Source organism: Apostichopus japonicus, chromosome 6 (genome assembly GCF_037975245.1).
Source record: "Apostichopus japonicus isolate 1M-3 chromosome 6, ASM3797524v1, whole genome shotgun sequence".
Classification (NCBI taxonomy): Eukaryota; Metazoa; Echinodermata; class Holothuroidea; order Aspidochirotida; family Stichopodidae; genus Apostichopus; species Apostichopus japonicus.
In genome coordinates, this window is record NC_092566.1 from 17,828,136 (window position 1) to 17,855,169 (window position 27,034).

The window sequence follows — 27,034 nt, forward strand, 5'->3', positions numbered from 1 at the left end:
CAGCATTTTTCATGAAATAAATTTTTAAGAGGGGGAAAAGAAAGGTATGTTTTGGAAATTGGGGAAGGAGAGAATTTAGTTTTGGTTCTGTGTTTCATGTAAGATGCTTCATTCAGTTTGTCATGGGTTTCACTGTCGGTTAGACTTTCCGTTGCGCATCGATGGAGGGATGCATGTGTTTAGGAAAGATCCCGAACGATCAATGGTACCGTGCGATCTCCGTCACATTTATAAAGAACGGACGTCCGTCTGAGGAATGTTAAATATCCTCCTCTCATACAGATATCGGTTACAGCCCGAAATCGGCGGGGACACCATCCGATTTTGGCACCACCGTCATTACGGTACCTGTCCCGACGGCTACCACCACCGTCGCATTCAATGTGGGTATTGTCAACGACGAAATCGTGGAGGATATCGAGAGCTTTTGCGTCACATTAGATGGTATCGATCTACCCGGAGGATTTACAAGGACCGTCGGGGCGGAAATTACCCCATCTACAGCGACAGTCACCATCAGTGATGACGACACAGGTAAATTGACAGGCGCCTAACGTTGCCTTTACTTTCCCCGTCGATGCTATTTCGACGTTTAATATGGATATTCATATCATGTTGGCTTTTTGAAACGTCGATCGATCGTAATTGGTCGTTAAGACATGTTTTAAACATTCTTGCACTTCCTGATTAGTCTGTATCCATTCATTTCGTAAGAATGTCATAAAATTTAGTAAATAATAATAATAATAAAAATTTATTGTTATATAGCGCTTTACATCAAAAGAATGATCTCAAAGCAGCTTCACAGAAACGCATAAAATAATACAACTTGGAAAAAAAAAAAAAATTAAAGCTTAAAAATATTACAGTCTAAAAATATTGCATAAATATGAATTACAGAAATAAATAACTTAACAATAATTATTTGAAAAAAAAAGAAATGCAAATTATTTTCTTTTTCTTCATTTAAATCTTCCCAGCGATCTGTAGTCTAGATCAAACACCAGTCTGCGTTGAGGAAGGAGTGAATGACCATGCAACGATAACAGTGTCGTGTGACAAAGTAATTCAAGACGGCGGAGTGGATGTCGGTAAAAGAATAAGAAAATTCAAACTAATTGCCTTTCAATGAATTACTCTCAGACTTGGAAATGTATTTACCGAAATATTCGACGCAGCGGGGTTGTTCTGTGTATAGAATGAAGTTGAGGTGGGAGAGGTGGGGAGGGAATGGTTGGGGGTGTGGGGTGGGGAGAGAAGCACACAAGGTTGAAGGCACAATTTGGAGGCTGGCTTGCATCAAGAAGATAATTGATTGGCTTTTAACTTGCTTTTTTTATCTTTTTTTTCAGATCTCGTTTACAGGGATGCAGATGCCTTCAATCCAGGTGATTATATCGATGCTCCGCAACAAGTCAATTTACTTGTGGGATCAACGACCACAGAATTTCAAGTTTCAATTGTAGACGATTCAGAAATTGAGTCATCGGAAAGCTTTGAGATCTTGTTAGTGAGTGTCGCAGACACCGCTGGATTTACCCGGTTGGATGCGGTAGAGCTAGGCCACCAGACAACGACTGTCACCATCAAAAATGACGATTCCGGTAATTATTTGATCTGTATTAAGTTGCAGCTTTGGGCCAACGGAGGTCAGAGTTGAAACGCTCGAGGCAAAATGGAGTTTTGCGATGTAAAAGCATGGCAGGTTCCCGTCCTGGTCGGACGGTTGCGTTGCAGCCATGGATGATGCGTAGATGTGGTGCACAGCTGTAACCTGTTTGCTGCAGCACACGAGATGTGTGATATGCCACAAGTTTAATACCTGCACCACTAGTTGTGTAAGATTATGCGAAAAGGCCTCCGATTGGTCGGTACAAGACTGTAGACCTTCTAACTCTTTCTTAAGCAGACTGACTGGTTTGAACCAGAATAATGTTGCTTTAAGTTTAGAAACGATGCTGCAGTGAAGTGGTGATGATAGATTTGGGGGGTGGGGGGGGTTGGTATATCCGGTCGTTTCTGACTCGGTCAGAAGCCTGACTCAGTGTTGGAGTAGTTGTTGGAGTAGGTGTTGGAGTAGGTGTTGGAGTACAGTACCGTTCACATTAAATCGGCCGTGGCATCGTGTATCGTGATGCCCTTATCTTTTTCTATCGTTTTCTATCGTGAAACCTGACTACTGTAAATTTTTTGTACACGCTACCACGATATAACAATATACCACGATCACACGCTATATCGTGATACCAAGCCTTCACGATAGCAAACATGACTGCTACATTCACGCTAACACGTTATATCGTGAGATCGTGATTTCAAGCTGAGCGCATCACAATTCGTAACTTCGTTTGGGCTTTGGGTTTTTATTATTCACGATATTTCGTTATGTCGTAATATCGTGTATCATGAAGTTCCTACTCAACTGTGCGAAAATCGATCTTTACAGGAGTTCCGCCTTGAAAACTTTTTGATGTCAGTTCACAACTTTACACGTTTAACTTTTTATTTAACAACAGTAACGTTACGTACGGATAGCGACTTTTCTGTTACTAGTAGTGTTAGTTGTAGATTTTATGTTCCACGTTACTTTGAATAGTTGGCAACATTTTGAAGAATAATAAAGTACTACTAAGCCTTTCTTGTGTTAAGTTTTTATATAATTTATTGTTGGTTTGTTGGTTTTCCTGATTACCGAGTCTCTATTCGGATTCAAGAAATCTAACTAACCTTAAAAATTATTTTGTTAAGGTTGCCACATATTCCAAACTAGTATTAGCGCATGAAAAGAAGAAAAACGTCAGCCTGTTTTTTTTTTCAGATCTCAGTACGAGAAACATGTATTTTATTTGGATAATAGAAAAACTTTCTTTAATGTGGTTAATTAATATTTTCCTACCCTAGCTATATTTGATAAAACCTTCATTAAAACCGACTTTTTAGAAAATGGATTTTGAAGCTCAGTCAACAATTTCAAAAATGCTTACCTTTAAATACTGGCGTCAAAAAATACATTTCGTATTTATTCCAATAAAGATCCACAAAGGATAAAAATGCGAAGAACAGCTTACTAAATAGAATTGAAACTGCATGTATAGTACATGGTCATTTTAAGTATCCAAATACTATACAAGGAGATCGAGTTCACCGAAATACCCCTTTTCCCTACCACCTGAGGAAAAGCGTCTTTTATTAATTATAGTACCATACAGTACTTTACATTTGATACAAAAGTAACATCTACAACAACTTCCCAAAATTTGTATGTGTCACAATAGGTTAAGTTTTAACCACACAGTACCATTAATAATTTGCATATTACATCAAAAGTTACACTCGGGCGTCCAGATGGCGGGAAAATGTACAATCATGTACAATTTGTTGTGTCGTTCCCACGGTGCAATGAACTTGGGCAAGTTGCCAAGTTCGAATGTCGTTGACCTACTTATGTTCCGTAAACAATGTCAGTGGGAATTATGTGTGTAAAAACTTGTGTTTTTCCACGTGTTATATATATATAGAAGTTTTACGTAAGCCGAGTGAATTTCGGGGCGGCTCGTTGATTGTGAGGAAGCACTTATCTAAGCATCAATATTTGTGAAATATATCGTACGGTTTTGCTTCACAAAATATTTTTGACTAGTAATTTCTCAATGTATTAAGAAGGGTGACATACCCTATGTTCCGACGTCTCTATGTTCCGACGTCTCTTTAAGTTCCGACAATTTTTTGAACCCAATTTTTTTGTTAGACCCAAATTCTGTCTGACTAATTTTTTGGGGGATTCAATTTTTTCGGACCCAATTTTATTTGGGGACTCATTTTTTTTTACCCAAATTTTGTCTGGCTTAAGTTATTTTTTTTTGGGGGGGACGCAATTTTTTTGGACCCAAATTTTCTTTGTGGAATCAATTTTGTTAGACCCAAATTTTGTCTCACTTACTATTTATTAAGGGGGGGACTCAATTTTTTTGGACCCGATTTTTTTGGGGGGACTCATTCTTTTTGGACCCAAATTTTTTCCGGCCTATTTTTTTTGGGGGGGGGACTCAATTTTATTTGGACCCAATTTTTTTTTGTGGAATCAACTTTTTGGACCCACAATTTTTCTGACCTGATTTGTTTGGGGGGACTAATTTTTTTCGGACGCGCCAATTTTTATTTACGAAACAAAAAATAAAAGTTTTTTATGACCTAAATAGTGCTTGTCCAAAAAAAAATTGGTCATAAAAAATTTTAGAGTAAAAACAATTTGTGTCATCAAAATATTTTGGTCCAAAAAATTATGGGTCTTAAAAAAAATTGGTCCGAACTCCGAAAACATATTGGTCAAAAATATTGGTCAAAAGAACTTCAGAGTCAAAAACAATTGTCGGAACGTAGACACGCCGGGACCCATAAAATATACTGGGACTACCCCTAATCATTGCATTTTGGGCGAATGTGTATTTAACTACGTTACATGATGCTTAAACACATGTTTGAACGAAATGAAAAATTCAAGTATTACCACATAAATATTCAAAAAATATACTTTTGTTGCATGGTATGAAGGATTTGGTGAAACCAAACATGTCTGGACTGGTTTGAAAATTCTACGAGGTTCGTGATCAACTTGACCGTCTAGTATTTTCAGAAAGTAAGGTTGCTACCATACAAAACTGTCCGGCCAAAAGCAATTAAATGACTTTATGACATTTAAATAAAAAAAAGCTTCTAACAGAAGTTATGACCAATTTTGTATAATTTTTAATGTGCGCGTCAATACGGGTTGCCATCAGGATCATATCGATTACTGATGCTATGCAAAAGAAACTGCTTATTTGAGCATATCATATGGTGCGGAAAAACATTCTTCAAGCAAACAATTTTCTCGAAAAATTTGCATCATTCAAAATTGCAAAATTCGATCGTGAAAACAATGTTCAAACATACTAAAGTATGCCACCCTATGCATCTCGGACGGTGAAAAAGCTACTGTAGGCCTATATTCAGCGTTACAATGCATATTAACCCTATCGTAACATTTGGGACGATTTGCTAGTACAATTAAAGCCTAGGCTGATATTCTTGCATACAAGAAGTTCAGAACGAATGTTTTGTTCGAACTGAAAATATTTTGCGACCGCTATTTTTTTTTAAAGAAGGGGTTTGTATGGAGGAGTTTGGATGAGTAGGCCTACAGTGTGTTCATTAGGCCTATCGTACTAGTTTTGCGATTATGAAACTTGTATGTCGATTGACACTTAATTTTGGTGACACACCGAACTTTTTGATCACAATTTGCAATAAATCTATTGCACATTGCGTTGAATTGATGATTTCATCTACTGCCGGAAGAAGCCTACCCCAATTCTTTCAAATCACGATGAAACGATCGATTGTTCTGCAACGTGATTCACGCTATAACGATAACATTACGATAGTATACAGTGCCAGTGAAATGATGCACACACTATCACGATATTACGACCACGATGCGACGCACGATATCACGTTAGGTACTTGCTATAGGCGTAATGGAAACGATATCACGATAGACTCCTCGAGTCTCCTCATATTTTGTCACGATACACGATGCCACGGCCGATTTAATGTGGGCGGTACTGTAGGTGTTGGAGTAGGTTTTGGAATAGTTGTTGGAGTAGGTGTTGGAGTAGGTGTTGGAGTAGGTGTTGGAGTAGTTGTTGGAGTAGGTGTTGGAGTAGGTGTTGGAGTAGGTGTTGGAGTAGGTGTTCAGATGCTGGCTGAGTCTACACTATATACACACAGAGACCAATTAATGGTGAGATTAAAGTTTTAGATTTTGGGAGAAACATCCACGAGTCCGAACCAAACGAAATCTTTGTGAACTAACAGATGAAGCTTTAACTATAAATTCAATTGACTTTGAAAGAGGAAGGCATCGCTGGTCGAATGTGAAACAGTTAAAGGTGATTCCGTTCTGGACCACGTTGGACGTACTGAAAATTTCCTGCGGTGTAATGTCGTAAGGAAAGACTCTGTTCATATTCCGTGTGACATAATTCATTTCAGTTTTTTTTTTTAAGTAATATCTTTTGATTTTATCAGCTTCTTAGAATTGTTTTGTTATTTCTGTTGATAGTTACATGTTCATTTGCTACCTCTGAAGTCACCGTGGATGAATTTGATGGATTTCTTTCCGTCGAAGTGGAGTGTAACGGGGTTCACGCAAAGGATGGTGTCAGCTTTGGTAAGGAATAGGAAATAAAAATTACTAACCCCCCCGCAATCCCCTGTGCCCCTTCAATCCTTCACCTGACTTTCTCAAATGCATAAGAAGTAAAAAAAATAATTAAAAAAATCTTAATATGGTGTAATGAGGGTTTAGTTTTAAGTTTAAATAAGGGAGAAAACTTCCCAAAATGCATTAAAGTTAATATTTCCTTCAAAGGTTGACCTAGGTAAGGTAGAATTTGTTGTGTCAAATTGCAGTCAGTCCAAGAACAAAGAAAAATTGAGTGCTGGGTTATGTTTCTATAGCTATTCTGGGTAACAAGATATTGAACTTTAAGTAAAATATAATAAATCTGTGGAAGGCTCCTTTAAGGCTCAATTGAAAATGATGTTGGCTCATTACTGCCACAACTAGGCCTCCTAAATGTTATTCCATGTTCATGTTAATCCATCGTTTATTAAATTGTAACTCCCTCAACCAAACAACAAACACCACCCCCCCTCCCCCCTCCCCGTTGATGACATTGAAGACCGTTTTGTCCTCGGTCAGTTTGTAATGCATTAAAAAAGTGTTTAATATTTGAGGCCATTACAGTCTTACGTTTTCCCAATGCTGAGAATTTTGTTGTGTCTAAGGAGCTCTACTGAAGCTGCTAAAGGTTATAAAGTTCTCAAAAGTTGGAAACAGTAAGATAGGTCACTGTGGTTCTCAATGTAGGAAGGTTGTGCTACAAGAAACGGGCCTTCCATGGGAATTGCCTGACAGGGATGAACAAATTTGTCTGTAAATTATTTTGCCCCTCCCCCAACCAACAGACCCCACCGACACCAACACCAAGGAAGAGTGTGACAGTGACAGTCCTAGTTTATTAAAATAATGGTAATTTATTCAACAAAAGTATGTTTTCCTTTAACCTTTTTCAAGGTTTATGGACGGGAAGACGTACAGTGAATGGGCAGTTCATCCTTCAAGCCCCATATGCGGCGGTTGCAGTCTATGCAAATAACACAAAGTAATTTAATAAATCATAAAATAATTATCATTGCACTCGGCTGGCGAAAGACGTCACTGGTTACAGTAATGTCAGGTAGTTCAGCTACCGACACCGATTATACAAACAATTTGGAATTTCCACCTCTGCAGAGTTTGACTACACGGAGGGAACCGCCACACAACCGGAGGATTTCGACTCGATCGTGACTACGATTGGTTTCCCGTCCTCAACCACCTCACTGTCATTCTCCATTAGCATCGTACCTGATGAAATTGTTGAGAAAGATCATTCCTTTACGATAAGCCTCTCGAATGTCATCCTTCCTGAGGGTGTGGACGAGAACTGTATATCCTTTATGGGTTCGCAAGTGGTGACGATTCTAGATGACGACACAGGTAATTTTTGTCTTAGCAAATTTGTTACCGAGGGAGGGTTTAACTAATCAGATAACTAGGAGTAGCACATTTGTTACCGAGGGAGGGTTTAACTAATCAGATAACTAGGAGTAGCACATTTGTTACCGAGGGAGGGTTTAATTAATCAGATAACTAGGAGTAGCACATTTGTTACCGAGGAAGGGTTTAACTGATCAGATAACTAGGAGTAGCAAATTTGTTACCGAGGGAGGGTTTAACTGATCAGATAACTAGGAGTAGCAAATTTGTTATCGAGGGAGGGTTTAACTAATCAGATAACTAGGAGTAGCAAATTTGTTACCGAGGGAGGATTTAACTGATCAGATAACTAGGAGTAGCAAATTTGTTACCGAGGGAGGGTTTAACTGATCAGATAACTAGGAGTAGCAAATTTGTTACCGAGGGAGGGTTTAACTGATCAGATAACTAGGAGTAGCACATTTGATACCGAGGGAGGATTTAACTCATCAGATAACTAGGAGTAGCAAATTTGTTACCGGGGGAGGGTTTAACTGATCAGATAACTAGGAGTAGCAAATTTGTTACCGAGGGAGGGTTTAACTAATCAGATAACTAGGAGTAGCAAATTTGTTACCGAGGGTGGATTTAACTGATCAGGTAACTAGGAGTAGCAAATTTGTTACCGAGGGAGGGTTTAACTAATCAGATAACTAGGAGTAGCACATTTGTTACCGAGGGAGGGTTTAACTAATCAGATAACTAGGAGTAGCACATTTGTTATGGAGGGAGGATTTAAATAATCAGATAACTAGGAGTAGCACATTTGTTACCGAGGGAGGATTTAACTAATCAGATAACTAGGAATAGCAAATTTATTACCAAGGGAGGATTTGACTCATCAAATAACTAGGAATAGCACATTTGTTATGGAGGGAGGATTTAAATAATCAGATAACTAGGAGTAGCACATTTGTTACCGAAGGAGGATTTAACTAATAAGATAACTAGGAGCTGCAAATTTGTTACCGAGGAAGGATTTAACTAGTCAGATAACTAGGAGTAGCAAATTTGTTACCGAGGGAGGGTTTAACTAATCAGATAACTAGGAATAGCAAATTTGTTATCGAGGGAGGATTTAACTAATCAGATAACTAGGAGTTACCAGCTGTGTCTAATGAGTTTGTCTACAGGATTTCAAAGCTTCAATATTTTCTAAGACTCATCACTGCTTTAAATAGGACAGAAGGAGAGAATGGATTAAACGTACGTCCGAAATCATCGGAATGATGAAAAGATTTAAATAAACAAGTACAGAAAGTTGCAGCAAGAAAAGTTGGTGACCTGTTTATTCCTACTGCGTCACCTTCATATCTTAAGTTTTTTGTTGCAAAATCAATATCAATGAGAATGTTCTTGTGAAGGTGTCCTACCATAACTATGTTTCTAGTCATAATAATTTTGAAATACCTACACATACTTTATGATTGCAGTGAATTAGTTTGAAGGACTTATAATTGCTACTATACAAAATTCATAAGGATGCAATTTATGCAGGGAGCATAGCCTACAAAGGTGCTGTGCAAAATTTGAAAACTATAATAATCCGATTTCTCGGGCAGGTGTTAATACCAAAGTAACTACGAAAAGAGCTCTAACTTCGCATTCATACAGATTCTAATGTATGTTTTGATTGCCATCCTCCTTCCCCTCACACCCCTTTCCCAAAAAATATATAAAAATAATATTTGTGCAAGAGGCCATACACAATGTGTAAAACCCATGGGGTAATGTGGACTGGTTCATTAATTATCGATGATATAAACTGGGGGGGCGGGTGACTGGGGTGGGGGAGTTGGCAGGGACCAGTGGATATTATCATCACTCGTTGACATTCAAATTGGTAACGTTTGGAACTTTGGGTTCAATATTATCAGCATTTTGTAAATATGATCTTCATTCTCTTCAAGAAATCGACAGGTTGCAGTTGCTGGGAGTATATCGACCACAGCGTCATAAATTTGTGAGCTGTTTTAAAAATAAAACAGTCTACTCATCGTCTATGATTTGTTTTCCTTTTACTGTGACAGACAAAAAAAAACCTTTCTTAGATTCCTTTTCTCTACGTTAAAAATTGATTCATTCTGTTCTGAGAAATGTCATCATACAGGTCAATGTGGGTTGGAAGTCATTTTGAATATTTTTCTCTTCGCACCATATATATCGATTAACTTTGAATTCTGCGTTAAAGGTTTTGCAATATTTGACTGCAATCGTTCTGTTCGATCTGATTCCCTTTAAAGCGACCTGCCGGTTCGACCCAACGGAAGACTGTGTGACCGAAGGCACCTCACCCTTCATCGCTTCGGTTACCTGTGATCTGCAAGTTGACTGCCCCGGAATAACATTTGGTCGGTTGATTCGTTTCCTTTCTCAATGTACTAAATCGTAGAAACATAAGAATATTATTCTGACTGTTGTCATAGGAGAGTATTAAAATTTTAAGGCTTTAATGCACTTCACTATTACCATAGGACAGTGGGGGACCTGAAATATATTCTGGGCATGGTCGAACGTCGGCATGCTTTAACAATGTGTTTATAAATAACAGAGTAGTTTAAAATATCTCTTCTCTGTCGAGGAACTCGTAACGTCCCCCTGTTTGTACTAGAATGCCCGATAGTTAATAAGAAGGACATTGTTTTTTTTTTTTAATTTTAAATTTCTTTGCCCTTATGTTTTATTCCCAATAATACAACATTTATCTCAAATTTGAGTTTATGAAGTGAATACTAGTACAATTCACCTGAATCTAAAAAGCTGCTTTTTTTCATATTTTTTGTATTAGATTTAAATTTTGGTGTAGTTTATCATTGCATATGGACTACCCTATGCAGTGCAGTTCATTACTCTATTAGACTGGTGAAATTTCAGTTCAAAAAATGCACACCAATAATGAAATGAAAAAAAATTGGAAATGTTGAAATTTGCTCAAAAACTTTGTTTGTTTCTCAAAAAAGAAAAGAAAAAAGATCTCTAGGACTCTATAGCTTATAGGATGATTGTTGTGGGTAAGAAAGACAGATTTTTGAACTCGGTACCGTAGATAATAAAATCAGTTAACATTCTGTTTGTTGTAAGTATACTGTACATACCAAGATTATTATTTCGTTTTGAAAGTTGAAATTTTTGGTACATTAAAAATTGTTAGAGTTTGATCATGCGTTAATATTATTAGCTAGAATACGAAAAAACATGCCAAAAAAGGAAAAACAAAAATAATTAGCTAACATGAAATTACGCCGTTTGCTGCGAACTTTCTTTTTGAACGGCATTCATCTACATGTTTATTGTGGTCATATATATTTTAGTAAAATAATGTAAAAAAAAAAAAAACCTAAATAACTATAAACATTTTCATTTTGTTTCAGATGTGGACCTGTCGGATGGCACCGCCGTGGAAACGAGTGATTACACGACAAACGACGGCACTTTCAGCTTTGATATCAATACCAACGATCTATCCTTCGAAGTAGGTATAGCTGACGACAGCAACGTGGAGAATCACCAGTCTTTCACCGTCGGTGTCAGTATGGTTAATTTTCCAGATGGATTTGACGATACCGCAGCCGTTCAGTTCGTGGGCACACAAATAGTTACCATCAAGGACGACGATACAAGTAAGTCAAAATGCACGACACTTTCTTGATGGATACATTATTATGGTATCCTGAGAGAGCAGCTCTGCACTTCTCTTTACAGGCATGAGCTTTTTCCGCGAATTCGCGGAACATCTGTAAATTCTTTTTTACCTCGGGGACAAAAACTATTATCCTAACACACTGTAGCATACACAAACTGGAGCCTATACCGCAATTTTTGCAAAATTCTGTGATTTTTTTTTACCCCAGGCTTATCCCTGTCTTTAATATAAATCAGTAACAAAAAAACTGAATGAAACCCCCCCCCAACCACCCATTGCAACCCCCCAATAGTTTATATGGACTGAGTAAGGCAACCAGTGCCTGGTCATTCAGTGAGGTTATGGGATCCGTAGTATAGGAAATACTTCTTCCTAAGAAATTCAAGAGTCTCTAATATTTATTCCCCCGCTTTCTAAGACCTACCAAAGTCACAACAGCTTTACATAAACAACGTTATTCCACCTCTTTTTCATAATGAGGTTTAGAAAAGCATTGTGTTCTATTTCTATGGGGTCATGGGGGGGGTGGGTCCATGCAGCGGAATAGCTTATTACCAATACCCTTTCCTAGTTACACTGAATTGTAGAATGTCTTAAGGAAAATGGATTTAAGTCCTCCCAAACTGAGAGTGCAACATAAAAGTGTGAAAAGTATTTCCTTGGCCAACAATAGATGATACTTCTGGTTGTTTTTTTTCTTTTCTTTGTGTAGCAACTTGTTCTTTAGATCCAGCATTGCATGATGTCGATGAGAGTCAATCGGGTACAGTAACGATTGTATGCGATAACCAAGTAGATGATGAGGGTGTCTCCCTCAGTAAGTATACAATTTTCTCTAGTCCACTCATGATATCAACGGGATAACTAGTGAGTTAAACACCAAACACAATTATACCACGATGAGGAAATTATATCGGAAAAGGAACCACTCAATGCAATAAGTGTTGTGCAATATTACAATCATTCCCTAATATACCGTACAAAACTGCTCTGGGGCTTACATGTTTCCAACGGTGGTTATATCTGTTGGGAAACTCTCAATTTTATGTCTGGCAAATAGGGACCTTCCTTCTTCGAGATTGTTGCTGAGGTTAATTAATCAGAGAAAATTTGAGCTCTCAAGACAGTCGTGTATTTAAGATGTTAATGCGTTTTCTAAAATGCCATCCTCCAAAAACTAAACAGATAATTTTATGACCCCTCGCACAGCAAATAAAAATAAAACACTCTTATTTACAGATCTCTGTTTCACTGATGGTACAGCCGAGGATGGAGTTGATTACGTTAGTACTGATCCGTTCCCGTTCCCAACGGGAACTACCACTTTCTCCGTCGAGCTGGAGATAGTTGATGATGACATTACCGAAGATGTTGAAACTTTCGATGTTGAGATTTGTGACTTTAGCTTTGAACCAGGATTTTCAGCTACAACTGCATTTGAAGCGACAGGCTCAGCACAATGCCGAATCATTGATGATGATTCCGGTATGTATTAGTTACAGTTTGGAAGTTTTTTGTTTTTTTAAATTGTGTAACTATAGTTTTTACAATTCTTGTCCAATTCCTATATAAAATATTCCACACACAATGAGAAAACATTAGGCAAAAGTTCAATACGATGAAACAAAATGCTGGTTTGTACTGTAAAGAAAGCAACTGTTGGAAACAAACACCAATCGCCATGGTAACTCTCTGCTTTACTTGGACATGTGCAGTCTGTTTTGTTTCGTAGTGCTCACCGGTGGTGGCTGTAGTGATGTTACTGTACAAGCATATATACACTGTCATTATATCGTATGTTGTTACACATGCAACAACAGGAGTGTTGGCTGTAGTGATGTTACTGTACAAGCATATATACACTGTCGTTATGTCGTACGTTGTTACGCATGCAACAACAGGAGTGTTGGCTGTAGTGATGTTACTGTACAAGCATATACACGCTGTCGTTATGTCGTACGTTGTTACGCATGCAACAACAGGAGTGTTGGCTGTAGTGATGTTACTGTACAAGCATATACGCTGTCGTTATGTCGTACGTTGTTACGCATGCAACAACAGGAGTGTTGGCTGTAGTGATATTACTGTACAAGCATATACGCTGTCGTTATGTCGTACGTTGTTACGCATGCAACAACAGGAGTGTTGGCTGTAGTGATGTTACTGTACAAGCATATACACACTGTCGTTATGTCGTACGTTGTTACGCATGCAACAACAGGAGTGTTGGCTGTAGTGATGTTACTGTACAAGCATATACGCTGTCGTTATGTCGTACGTTGTTACGCATGCAACAACAGGAGTGTTGGCTGTAGTGATGTTACTGTACAAGCATATACACACTCTCGTTATGTCATACGTTGTTACGCATGCAACGACAGGAGTGTTGGCTGTAGTGATGTTACTGTACAAGCATATAGACACTGTCGTTATGTCCTACGTTGTTACACATGCAACAACAGGAGTGGATTAAGCAGAGTGCTACCGGGGTAGTCACAAGCAAGAGAAAGAATAAACTACATAAATGTCCATTGTACTTCTTTCATCATATTCTACATTAACCGAATGTAACAGCTAGTGGCGAAAGCTGCAAATGATATACTCAGTGTAACAAATTTTTGGCCATTTATCTTGTCTACGGTACTCTGCTTTAGTACTAAGCAGGCACACTAGCCAAGAATACAGGGAACCATGAAAGAATAATTAATGATTAGAAGTTAAAGCAGCATTTTGCATCCTTTTCTTTGATTTTCTCAACCTCACTGACTCCACCGTTTTTTCCGTTAGAACCCATAAACCTCGCCCATAATATGAATATTTAAACACTACGAACGTCATTGACCAATACGTAATACAACACCATGCTTGATTTGTGTACAGTCTATATGGCAGTTGTACCAGGGAGTTCCATACATCTCCCTGGTTGTACCAACGCAAAGTCTTGAATCTATTTTAATCAACGGCTCATAACTAAACCTGCATCTCTGATTGGATGAATTCAAACTAGTGGGTTTGGGGAACTGTATGCGATTAATTTTAACTATGGAATTTGTCGTGGACACTCTTCTCATTATCTGCAAATATCCTTAATTACTCACCAATTAACGTTGTTGGCAGGGAAAAACTTGGCTAATATCTTAGTTTGCTGTTTTGTGATTGATATATGTAAAAAACTCGATGGACATGTCAAAAAAGTAGAAAACGGCGACCAAACGCAAAATGCTGCTTTAAGCTCAAATCATGCAGGTGATAATTATGGAGTTGCCAAACTTAAAAATATAGAATTTAGAAAATTCTGGGCTTGATTATGTCAGAATAATGTTGCTTTAAGTTTAGAAACGATGCTGCAGTGAAGTGGTGATCATAGATATGGGGGGTGGGGGGTGGGGTTGGTATATCCGGTCGTTTCTGACTCGGTCAGAAGCCTGACTCAGTGTTGGAGTAGGTGTTGGAGTAGGTGTTGGAGTAGGTGTTGGAATAGTTGTTGGAGTAGCTGTTGGAGTAGGTGTTGGATTGGGTGTTGGAGTAGGTGTTGGAATAGGTGTTGGAGTAGGTGTTGGAGTAGGTTTTGGAGTAGGTGTTGGAATAGTTGTTGGAGTAGGTGTTGGAGTAGGTGTTGGAGTAGGTGTTCAGATGCTGGCTGAGTCTACACTATATACACACAGAGCCCAATTAATGGTGAGATTAAAGTTTTAGATTTTGGGAGAAACATCCACGAGTCCGAACCAAACGAAATCTTTGTGAACCAACAGATGAAGCATTAACTATAAATTCAATTGACTTTGAAAGAGGAAGGCATCGCTGGTCGAATGTGAAACAGTTAAAGGTGATTCCGTTCTGGACCGCGTTGGACGTACTGAAAATTTCCTGCGGTGTAATGTCGTAAGGAAAGACTCTGTTCATATTCCGTGTGACATAATTCATTTCAATTTTTTTTTTTTAAGTAATATCTTTGATTTTATCAGCTTCTTAGAATTGTTTTGTTATTTCTGTTGATAGTTACATGTTCATTTGCTACCTCTGAAGTCACCGTGGATGAATTTGATGGATTTCTTTCCGTCGAAGTGGAGTGTAACGGGGTTCACGCAAAGGATGGTGTCAGCTTTGGTAAGGAATAGGAAATAAAAATTACTAACCCCCCCCCCCAGCAATCCACCGTGCCCCTTCAATCCTTCACCTGACCTTCTCAAATGCATAAGAAGTAAAAAAAAAATTAAAAAATCTGAATATGGTGTAATGAGGGTCAAGTTTCAAGATCAAATAAGGGAGAAAACTTCCCAAAATGCATTAAAGTTAATATTTCCTTCAAAGGTTGACCTAGGTAAGGTAGAATTTGTTGCGTCAAATTGCAGTCAGTCCAAGAACAAAGAAAAATTGAGTGCTGGGTTATGTTTCTATAGCTATTCTGGGTAACAAGATATTGAACTTTTAATTAAAATATAATAAATCTGTGGAAGGCTCCTTTAAGGCTCAATTGAAAATGATGTTGGCTCATTACTGCCACAACTAGGCCTCCTAAATGTTATTCCATGTTCATGTTAATCCATCGTTTATTAAATTGTAACTCCCTCAACCAAACAACAAACACCACCCCCCCTCCCCCCTCCCCGTTGATGACATTGAAGACCGTTTTGTCCTCGGTCAGTTTGTAATGCATTAAAAAAGTGTTTAATATTTGAGGCCATTACAATCTTACGTTTTCCCAATGCTGAGAATTTTGTTGTGTCTAAGGAGCTCTACTCAAGCTGCTAAAGGGTATAAATTTCTCAAAAGTTGGAAACGGTAAGATAGGTCACTGTGGTTCTCAATGTAGGAAGGTTGTGCTACAAGAAACGGGCTTTCCATGGGAATTGCCTGACAGGGATGAACAAATTTGTCTTTAAATTATTTTGCCCCTCCCCCAACCAACAGACCCCACCGACACCAACACCAAGGAAGAGTATGGCAGTGACAGTCCTAGTTTATTAAAATAATGTTTATTTATTCAACAAAAGTATGTTTTCCTTTAACCTTTTTCAAGGTTTATGGACGGGAAGACGTACAGTGAATGGGCAGTTCATCCTTCAAGCCCCATATGCGGCGGTTGCAGTCTATGCAAATAACACAAAGTAATTTAATAAGTCATAAAATAATTATCATTGCACTCGACTGGCCAAAGACGTTACTCGTTACAGCAGTGGCGGAGCTAGGGGTATTGGTCCGGGGGGGGGGGAGAATGGTCTGTAGGGGCGCTTTCGACACTATCTAAGCGGAGCGCCACCACAGGTTGGCGCTGAGCGTGGAGAAATTTTTTGAGTAAAGAAATTCCTAGATTGCCGGAAATGACCCTTTCTGGGCCTTGCTAATTTGCAGATAAAAAAAGAATAAATAGGTGACATCACCATTTTGTCAGAAAATAACACCAATAAAATGTGACAAATGTCAATAGGTATACTTGAGAGCGCAATAAAGAAGTCAATAATCGCGAATAAGTAAAAAGTGGTAAAAAGCTGAAAAGGGTGCCAGCAGTCCATTTGAGTCCGTCAGGGGGGGGGGGGCATCTGCCCCCTCTGACTGTATGGACACTCCGACACTGCGTTACAGTAATGACAGGTCTTTCAGCTACAGGCACCGATTATACAAACAATTTGGAATTTCCACCTCTGCAGAGTTTGACTACACGGATGGAACCGCCACACAACCGGAGGATTTCAACTCGATTGTGACTATGATTGGTTTCCCGACTGCAACCACGTCACTGTCATTCTCCATTAGCATCGTACCTGATACAATTGTAGAGAAAGATCATTCCTTTACGATAAGCCTCTCGAATGTCATCATTCCTGAGGGTGTGGACCAGAACTGTATATCCTTTACGGGTTCGCAAGTGGTGACGATTCTAGATGACGACACAGGTACTTTTTGTCTTAGAAAATTTGTTACCGAGGGAGGGTTTAACTAATCAGATAACTAGGAGTAGCACATTTGTTACCGAGGGAGGGTTTAACTAATCAGATAACTAGGAGTAGCAAATTTGTTAACGAGGGAGGGTTTAACTAATCAGATAACTAGGAGTAGCAAATTTGTTACCGAGGGAGGGTTTAACTAAACAGATAACTAAGAGTAGCACATTTGTTACCGAGGGAGGGTTTAACTAATCAGATAACTAGGAGTAGCACATTTGTTACCGAGGGAGGGTTTAACTAATCAGATAACTAGGAGTAGCACATTTGTTACCGAGGGAGGGTTTAACTAATCAGATAACTAGGAGTAGCAAATTTGTTACCGAGGGAGGGTTTAACTGATCAGATAACTAGATGTAGCAAATTTGTTACCGAGGGAGGGTTTAACTGATCAGATAACTAGATGTAACAAATTTGTTACCGAGGGAGGGTTTAACTTATCAGATAACTAGGAATAGCACATTTGTTACCGAGGGAGGGTTTAACTAATCAGATAACTAGGAGTAGCACATTTGTTACCGAGGGAGGGTTTAACTAATCAGATAACTAGGAGTAGCACATTTGTTATGGAGGGAGGATTTAAATAATCAGATAACTAGGAGTAGCACATTTGTTACCGAGGGAGGATTTAACTAATCAGATAACTAGGAATAGCAAATTTATTACCAAGGGAGGATTTAACTGATCAAATAACTAGGAATAGCACATTTGTTATGGAGGGAGGATTTAAATAATCAGATAACTAGGAGTAGCACATTTGTTACCGAGGGAGGATTTAACTAATCAGATAACTAGGAATAGCAAATTTATTACCAAGGGAGGATTTAACTCATCAAATAACTAGGAATAGCACATTTGTTATGGAGGAAGGATTTAAATAATCAGATAACTAGGAGTAGCACATTTGTTACCGAAGGAGGATTTAACTAATAAGATAACTAGGAGCTGCAAATTTGTTACCGAGGGCGGGTTTAATTTATCAGATAACTAGGAGTAGCAAATTTGTTACCGAGGGACGATTCAACTTATCAGATAACTTGGAGAAGCAAATTTGTTACCGAGGAAGGATTTAACTAATCAGATAACTAGGAGTAGCAAATTTGTTACCGAGGGAGGGTTTAACTGATCAGATAACTAGGAGTAGCAAATTTGTTACCGAGGGAGGGTTTAACTAATCAGATAACTAGGAATAGCAAATTTGTTATCGAGGGAGGATTTAACTAATCAGATAACTAGGAGTAGCAAATTTGTTACCGAGGGAGAGTTTAACTGATCAGATAACTAGGAGTAGCAAATTTGTTACCGAGGGAGGGTTTAACTAATCAGATAACTAGGAGTTACCAGATATGTCTAATGAGTTTGTCTACAGGATTTCAAAGCTTCAATATTTTCTAAGACTCATCACTGCTTTAAATAGGACAGAAGGAGAGAATGGATTAAACGTACGTCCGAAATCATCGGAATGATGAAAAGATTTAAATAAACAAGTACAGAAAGTTGCAGCAAGAAAAGTTGGTGACCTGTTTATTCCTACTGTGTCACCTTCATATCTTAATTTTTTGTTGCAAAATCAATATCAATGAGAATGTTCTTGTGAAGGTGTCCTACCATAACTATGTTTCTAGTCATAATAATTTTGAAATACCTACACATACTTTATGATTGCAGTGAATTAGTTTGAAGGACTTATAATTGCTACTATACAAAATTCATAAGGATGCAATTTATGCAGGGAGCATAGCCTACAAAGGTGCTGTGCAAAATTTGAAAACTATAATAATCCGATTTCTCGGGCAGGTGTTAATACCAAAGTAACTACGAAAAGAGCTGTAACTTCGCATTCATACAGATTCTAATGTATGTTTTGATTGCCATCCTCCTTCCCCTCACACCCCTTTCCCAAAAAATATATAAAAATAATATTTGTGCAAGAGGCCATACACAATGTGTAAAACCCATGGGGTAATGTGGACTGGTTCATTAATTATCGATGATATAAACTGGGGGGCGGGTGACTGGGGTGGGGGAGTTGGCAGGGACCAGTGGATATTATCATCACTTGTTGACATTCGAATTGGTAACGTTTGGAACTTTGGGTTCAATATTATCAGCATTTTGTAAATATGATCTTCATTCTCTTCAAGAAATCGACAGGTTGCAGTTGCTGGGAGTATATCGACCACAGCGTCATAAATTTGTGAGCTGTTTTAAAAAATAAAACAGTCTACTCATCGTCTATGATTTGTTTTCCTTTTACTGTGACAGACAAAAAAAGACCTTTCTTAGATTCCTTTTCTCTACGTTAAAAATTGATTCATTCTGTTCTGAGAAATGTCATCATACAGGTCAGTGTGGGTTGGAAGTCATTTTGAATATTTTTCTCTTCGCACCATATATATCGATTAACTTTGAATTCTGCGTTAAAGGTTTTGCAATATTTGACTGCAATCGTTCTGTTCGATCTGATTCCCTTTAAAGCGACCTGTCGGTTCGACCCAACGGAAGACTGTGTGACCGAAGGCACCTCACCCTTCATCGCTTCGGTTACCTGTGATCTGCAAGTTGACTGCCCCGGAATAACATTTGGTCGGTTGATTCGTTTTCTTTCTCAATGTACTAAATCGTAGAAACATAAGAATATTATTCTGACTGTTGTCATAAGAGAGTATTAAAATTTTAAGGCTTTAATGCACTTCACTATTACCATAGGACAGTGGAGGACCTGAAATATATTCTGGGCATGGTCGAACGTCGGCATGCTTTAACAATGTGTTTATAAATAACAGAGTAGTTTAAAATATCTCTTCTCTGTCGAGGAACTCGTAACGTCCCCCTGTTTGTACTAGAATGCCCGATAGTTAATAAGAAGGACCTGTTTTTTTTTTTTAATTTTAAATTTCTTTGCCCTTATGTTTTATTCCCAATAATACAACATTTATCTCAAATTTGAGTTTATGAAGTGAATACTAGTACAATTCACCTGAATCTAAAAAGCTGCTTTTTTTCATATTTTTTGTATTAGATTTAAATTTTGGTGTAGTTTATCATTGCATATGGACTACCCTATGCAGTGCAGTTCATTACTCTATTAGACTGGTGAAATTTCAGTTCAAAAAATGCACACCAATAATGAAATGAAAAAAAATTGGAAATGTTGAAATTTGCTCAAAAACTTTGTTTGTTTCTCAAAAAAGAAAAGAAAAAAGATCTCTAGGACTCTATAGCTTATAGGATGATTGTTGTGGGTAAGAAAGACAGATTTTTGAACTCGGTACCGTAGATAATAAAATCAGTTAACATTCTGTTTGTTGTAAGTATACTGTACATACCAAGATTATTATTTCGTTTTGAAAGTTGAAATTTTTGGTACATTAAAAATTGTTAGAGTTTGATCATGCGTTAATATTATTAGCTAGAATACGAAAAAACATGCCAAAAAAGGAAAAACAAAAATAATTAGCTAACATGAAATTACGCCGTTTGCTGCGAACTTTCTTTTTGAACGGCATTCATCTACATGTTTATTGTGGTCATATATATTTTAGTAAAATAATGTAAAAAAAAAAAAAACCTAAATAACTATAAACATTTTCATTTTGTTTCAGATGTGGACCTGTCGGATGGCACCGCCGTGGAAACGAGTGATTACACGACAAACGACGGCACTTTCAGCTTTGATATCAATACCAACGATCTATCCTTCGAAGTAGGTATAGCTGACGACAGCAACGTGGAGAATCACCAGTCTTTCACCGTCGGTGTCAGTATGGTTAATTTTCCAGATGGATTTGACGATACCGCAGCCGTTCAGTTCGTGGGCACACAAATAGTTACCATCAAGGACGACGATACAAGTAAGTCAAAATGCACGACACTTTCTTGATGGATACATTATTATGGTATCCTGAGAGAGCAGCTCTGCACTTCTCTTTACAGGCATGAGCTTTTTCCGCGAATTCGCGGAACATCTGTAAATTCTTTTTTACCTCGGGGACAAAAACTATTATCCTAACACACTGTAGCATACACAAACTGGAGCCTATACCGCAATTTTTGCAAAATTCTGTGATTTTTTTTTACCCCAGGCTTATCCCTGTCTTTAATATAAATCAGTAACAAAAAAACTGAATGAAACCCCCCCCAACCACCCATTGCAACCCCCCAATAGTTTATATGGACTGAGTAAGGCAACCAGTGCCTGGTCATTCAGTGAGGTTATGGGATCCGTAGTATAGGAAATACTTCTTCCTAAGAAATTCAAGAGTCTCTAATATTTATTCCCCCGCTTTCTAAGACCTACCAAAGTCACAACAGCTTTACATAAACAACGTTATTCCACCTCTTTTTCATAATGAGGTTTAGAAAAGCATTGTGTTCTATTTCTATGGGGTCATGGGGGGGGGTGGGTCCATGCAGCGGAATAGCTTATTACCAATACCCTTTCCTAGTTACACTGAATTGTAGAATGTCTTAAGGAAAATGGATTTAAGTCCTCCCAAACTGAGAGTGCAACATAAAAGTGTAACATAGTATTTCCTTGGCCAACAATAGATGATACTTCTGGTTGTTTTTTTTCTTTTCTTTGTGTAGCAACTTGTTCTTTAGATCCAGCATTGCATGATGTCGATGAGAGTCAATCGGGTACAGTAACGATTGTATGCGATAACCAAGTAGATGATGAGGGTGTCTCCCTCAGTAAGTATACAATTTTCTCTAGTCCACTCATGATATCAACGGGATAACTAGTGAGTTAAACACCAAACACAATTATACCACGATGAGGAAATTATATCGGAAAAGGAACCACTCAATGCAATAAGTGTTGTGCAATATTACAATCATTCCCTAATATACCGTACAAAACTGCTCTGGGGCTTACATGTTTCCAACGGTGGTTATATCTGTTGGGAAACTTTCTCAATTTTATGTCTGGCAAATAGGGACCTTCCTTCTTCGAGATTGTTGCTGAGGTTAATTAATCAGAGAAAATTTGAGCTCTCAAGACAGTCGTGTATTTAAGATGTTAATGCGTTTTCTAAAATGCCATCCTCCAAAAACTAAACAGATAATTTTATGACCCCTCGCACAGCAAATAAAAATAAAACACTCTTATTTACAGATCTCTGTTTCACTGATGGTACAGCCGAGGATGGAGTTGATTACGTTAGTACTGATCCGTTCCCGTTCCCAACGGGAACTACCACTTTCTCCGTCGAGCTGGAGATAGTTGATGATGACATTACCGAAGATGTTGAAACTTTCGATGTTGAGATTTGTGACTTTAGCTTTGAACCAGGATTTTCAGCTACAACTGCATTTGAAGCGACAGGCTCAGCACAATGCCGAATCATTGATGATGATTCCGGTATGTATTAGTTACAGTTTGGAAGTTTTTTGTTTTTTTAAATTGTGTAACTATAGTTTTTACAATTCTTGTCCAATTCCTATATAAAATATTCCACACACAATGAGAAAACATTAGGCAAAAGTTCAATACGATGAAACAAAATGCTGGTTTGTACTGTAAAGAAAGCAACTGTTGGAAACAAACACCAATCGCCATGGTAACTCTCTGCTTTACTTGGACATGTGCAGTCTGTTTTGTTTCGTAGTGCTCACCGGTGGTGGCTGTAGTGATGTTACTGTACAAGCATATATACACTGTCATTATATCGTATGTTGTTACACATGCAACAACAGGAGTGTTGGCTGTAGTGATGTTACTGTACAAGCATATATACACTGTCGTTATGTCGTACGTTGTTACGCATGCAACAACAGGAGTGTTGGCTGTAGTGATGTTACTGTACAAGCATATACACGCTGTCGTTATGTCGTACGTTGTTACGCATGCAACAACAGGAGTGTTGGCTGTAGTGATATTACTGTACAAGCATATACGCTGTCGTTATGTCGTACGTTGTTACGCATGCAACAACAGGAGTGTTGGCTGTAGTGATGTTACTGTACAAGCATATACACACTGTCGTTATGTCGTACGTTGTTACGCATGCAACAACAGGAGTGTTGGCTGTAGTGATGTTACTGTACAAGCATATACGCTGTCGTTATGTCGTACGTTGTTACGCATGCAACAACAGGAGTGTTGGCTGTAGTGATGTTACTGTACAAGCATATACACACTGTCGTTATGTCGTACGTTGTTACGCATGCAACGACAGGAGTGTTGGCTGTAGTGATGTTACTGTACAAGCATATATACACTGTCGTTATGACGTACGTTGTTACGCATGCAACGACAGGAGTGTTGGCTGTAGTGATGTTACTGTACAAGCATATACACACTCTCGTTATGTCATACGTTGTTACGCATGCAACGACAGGAGTGTTGGCTGTAGTGATGTTACTGTACAAGCATATAGACACTGTCGTTATGTCGTACGTTGTTACGCATGCAACGACAGGAGTGTTGGCTGTAGTGATGTTACTGTACAAGCATATACACACTGTCGTTATGTCGTACGTTGTTACGCATGCAACGACAGGAGTGTTGGCTGTAGTGATGTTACTGTACAAGCATATAGACACTGTCGTTATGTCGTACGTTGTTACGCATGCAACAACAGGAGTGTTGGCTGTAGTGATGTTACTGTACAAGCATATACACACTCTCGTTATGTCATACGTTGTTACGCATGCAACGACAGGAGTGTTGGCTGTAGTGATGTTACTGTACAAGCATATACACACTCTCGTTATGTCATACGTTGTTACGCATGCAACGACAGGAGTGTTGGCTGTAGTGATGTTACTGTACAAGCATATACACACTCTCGTTATGTCGTACGTTGTTACGCATGCAACAACAGGAGTGTTGGCTGTAGTGATGTTACTGTACAAGCATATACACACTCTCGTTATGTCATACGTTGTTACGCATGCAACGGCAGGAGTGTTGGCTGTAGTGATGTTACTGTACAAGCATATACACACTCTCGTTATGTCGTACGTTGTTACGCATGCAACGACAGGAGTGTTGGCTGTAGTGATGTTACTGTACAAGCATATACACACTCTCGTTATGTCATACGTTGTTACGCATGCAACGACAGGAGTGTTGGCTGTAGTGATGTTACTGTACAAGCATATACACACTCTCGTTATGTCGTACGTTGTTACGCATGCAACAACAGGAGTGTTGGCTGTAGTGATGTTATTGTACAAGCATATACACACTCTCGTTATGTCATACGTTGTTACGCATGCAACGACAGGAGTGTTGGCTGTAGTGATGTTACTGTACAAGCATATAGACACTGTCGTTATGTCCTACGTTGTTACACATGCAACAACAGGAGTGGATTAAGCAGAGTGCTACCGGGGTAGTCACAAGCAAGAGAAAGAATAAACTACATAAATGTCCATTGTACTTCTTTCATCATATTCTACATTAACCGAATGTAACAGCTAGTGGCGAAAGCTGCAAATGATATACTCAGTGTAACAAATTTTTGGCCATTTATCTTGTCTACGGTACTCTGCTTTAGTACTAAGCAGGCACACTAGCCAAGAATACAGGGAACCATGAAAGAATAATTAATGATTAGAAGTTAAAGCAGCATTTTGCATCCTTTTCTTTGATTTTCTCAACCTCACTGACTCCACCGTTTTTTCCGTTAGAACCCATAAACCTCGCCCATAATATGAATATTTAAACACTACGAACGTCATTGACCAATACGTAATACAACACCATGCTTGATTTGTGTACAGTCTATATGGCAGTTGTACCAGGGAGTTCCATATATCTCCCTGGTTGTACCAACGCAAAGTCTTGAATCTATTTTAATCAACGGCTCATAACTAAACCTGCATCTCTGATTGGATGAATTCAAACTAGTGGGTTTGGGGAACTGTATGCGATTAATTTTAACTATGGAATTTGTCGTGGACACTCTTCTCATTATCTGCAAATATCCTTAATTACTCACCAATTAACGTTGTTGGCAGGGAAAAACTTGGCTAATATCTTAGTTTGCTGTTTTGTGATTGATATATGTAAAAAACTCGATGGACATGTCAAAAAAGTAGAAAACGGCGACCAAACGCAAAATGCTGCTTTAAGCTCAAATCATGCAGGTGATAATTATGGAGTTGCCAAACTTAAAAATATAGAATTTAGAAAATTCTGGGCTTGATTATGTCAGAATAATGTTGCTTTAAGTTTAGAAACGATGCTGCAGTGAAGTGGTGATCATAGATATGGGGGGTGAGGGGTGGGGTTGGTATATCCGGTCGTTTCTGACTCGGTCAGAAGCCTGACTCAGTGTTGGAGTAGGTGTTGGAGTAGGTGTTGGAGTAGGTGTTGGAATAGTTGTTGGAGTAGCTGTTGGAGTAGGTGTTGGATTGGGTGTTGGAGTAGGTGTTGGAATAGGTGTTGGAGTAGGTGTTGGAGTAGGTGTTGGAGTAGGTTTTGGAGTAGGTGTTGGAATAGTTGTTGGAGTAGGTGTTGGAGTAGGTGTTCAGATGCTGGCTGAGTCTACACTATATACACACAGAGCCCAATTAATGGTGAGATTAAAGTTTTAGATTTTGGGAGAAACATCCACGAGTCCGAACCAAACGAAATCTTTGTGAACTAACAGATGAAGCATTAACTATAAATTCAATTGACTTTGAAAGAGGAAGGCATCGCTGGTCGAATGTGAAACAGTTAAAGGTGATTCCGTTCTGGACCGCGTTGGACGTACTGAAAATTTCCTGCGGTGTAATGTCGTAAGGAAAGACTCTGTTCATATTCCGTGTGACATAATTCATTTCAATTTTTTTTTTTTAAGTAATATCTTTGATTTTATCAGCTTCTTAGAATTGTTTTGTTATTTCTGTTGATAGTTACATGTTCATTTGCTACCTCTGAAGTCACCGTGGATGAATTTGATGGATTTCTTTCCGTCGAAGTGGAGTGTAACGGGGTTCACGCAAAGGATGGTGTCAGCTTTGGTAAGGAATAGGAAATAAAAATTACTAACCCCCCCCCCCAGCAATCCACCGTGCCCCTTCAATCCTTCACCTGACCTTCTCAAATGCATAAGAAGTAAAAAAAAAATTAAAAAATCTGAATATGGTGTAATGAGGGTCAAGTTTCAAGATCAAATAAGGGAGAAAACTTCCCAAAATGCATTAAAGTTAATATTTCCTTCAAAGGTTGACCTAGGTAAGGTAGAATTTGTTGCGTCAAATTGCAGTCAGTCCAAGAACAAAGAAAAATTGAGTGCTGGGTTATGTTTCTATAGCTATTCTGGGTAACAAGATATTGAACTTTAAGTAAAATATAATAAATCTGTGGAAGGCTCCTTTAAGGCTCAATTGAAAATGATGTTGGCTCATTACTGCCACAACTAGGCCTCCTAAATGTTATTCCATGTTCATGTTAATCCATCGTTTATTAAATTGTAACTCCCTCAACCAAACAACAAACACCACCCCCCCTCCCCCTCCCCCGTTGATGACATTGAAGACCGTTTTGTCCTCGGTCAGTTTGTAATGCATTAAAAAAGTGTTTAATATTTGAGGCCATTACAATCTTACGTTTTCCCAATGCTGAGAATTTTGTTGTGTCTAAGGAGCTCTACTGAAGCTGCTTAAGGGTATAAATAAATTTCTCAAAAGTTGGAAACGGTAAGATAGGTCACTGTGGTTCTCAATGTAGGAAGGTTGTGCTACAAGAAACGGGCTTTCCATGGGAATTGCCTGACAGGGATGAACAAATTTGTCTTTAAATTATTTTGCCCCTCCCCCAACCAACAGACCCCACCGACACCAACACCAAGGAAGAGTATGGCAGTGACAGTCCTAGTTTATTAA

General features: G+C 38.5%; 1 protein-coding gene across 2 annotated transcripts in view; it reads left to right on the top strand.

Annotated features, from left to right (window-relative positions):
* LOC139969181 (uncharacterized) overlaps positions 1-27,034 on the top strand; it is a 114,371-nt gene that overhangs the window by 60,732 nt on the left and 26,605 nt on the right. Inside the window, exons 30-45 of one of the 2 annotated variants that reach the window (XM_071974031.1) lie at positions 283-534; positions 981-1,091; positions 1,353-1,604; positions 6,104-6,211; positions 7,340-7,585; positions 9,868-9,975; positions 10,996-11,244; positions 11,980-12,084; positions 12,507-12,752; positions 15,267-15,374; positions 16,916-17,161; positions 19,688-19,795; positions 20,815-21,063; positions 21,800-21,904; positions 22,329-22,574; positions 26,063-26,170. In XM_071974031.1, the coding sequence (XP_071830132.1) occupies positions 283-534; positions 981-1,091; positions 1,353-1,604; positions 6,104-6,211; positions 7,340-7,585; positions 9,868-9,975; positions 10,996-11,244; positions 11,980-12,084; positions 12,507-12,752; positions 15,267-15,374; positions 16,916-17,161; positions 19,688-19,795; positions 20,815-21,063; positions 21,800-21,904; positions 22,329-22,574; positions 26,063-26,170 (2,847 nt within the window). The remainder of the gene's footprint in view (positions 1-282; positions 535-980; positions 1,092-1,352; positions 1,605-6,103; positions 6,212-7,339; positions 7,586-9,867; positions 9,976-10,995; positions 11,245-11,979; positions 12,085-12,506; positions 12,753-15,266; positions 15,375-16,915; positions 17,162-19,687; positions 19,796-20,814; positions 21,064-21,799; positions 21,905-22,328; positions 22,575-26,062; positions 26,171-27,034) is intronic. The other variant, XM_071974032.1, reaches the window with a different exon arrangement.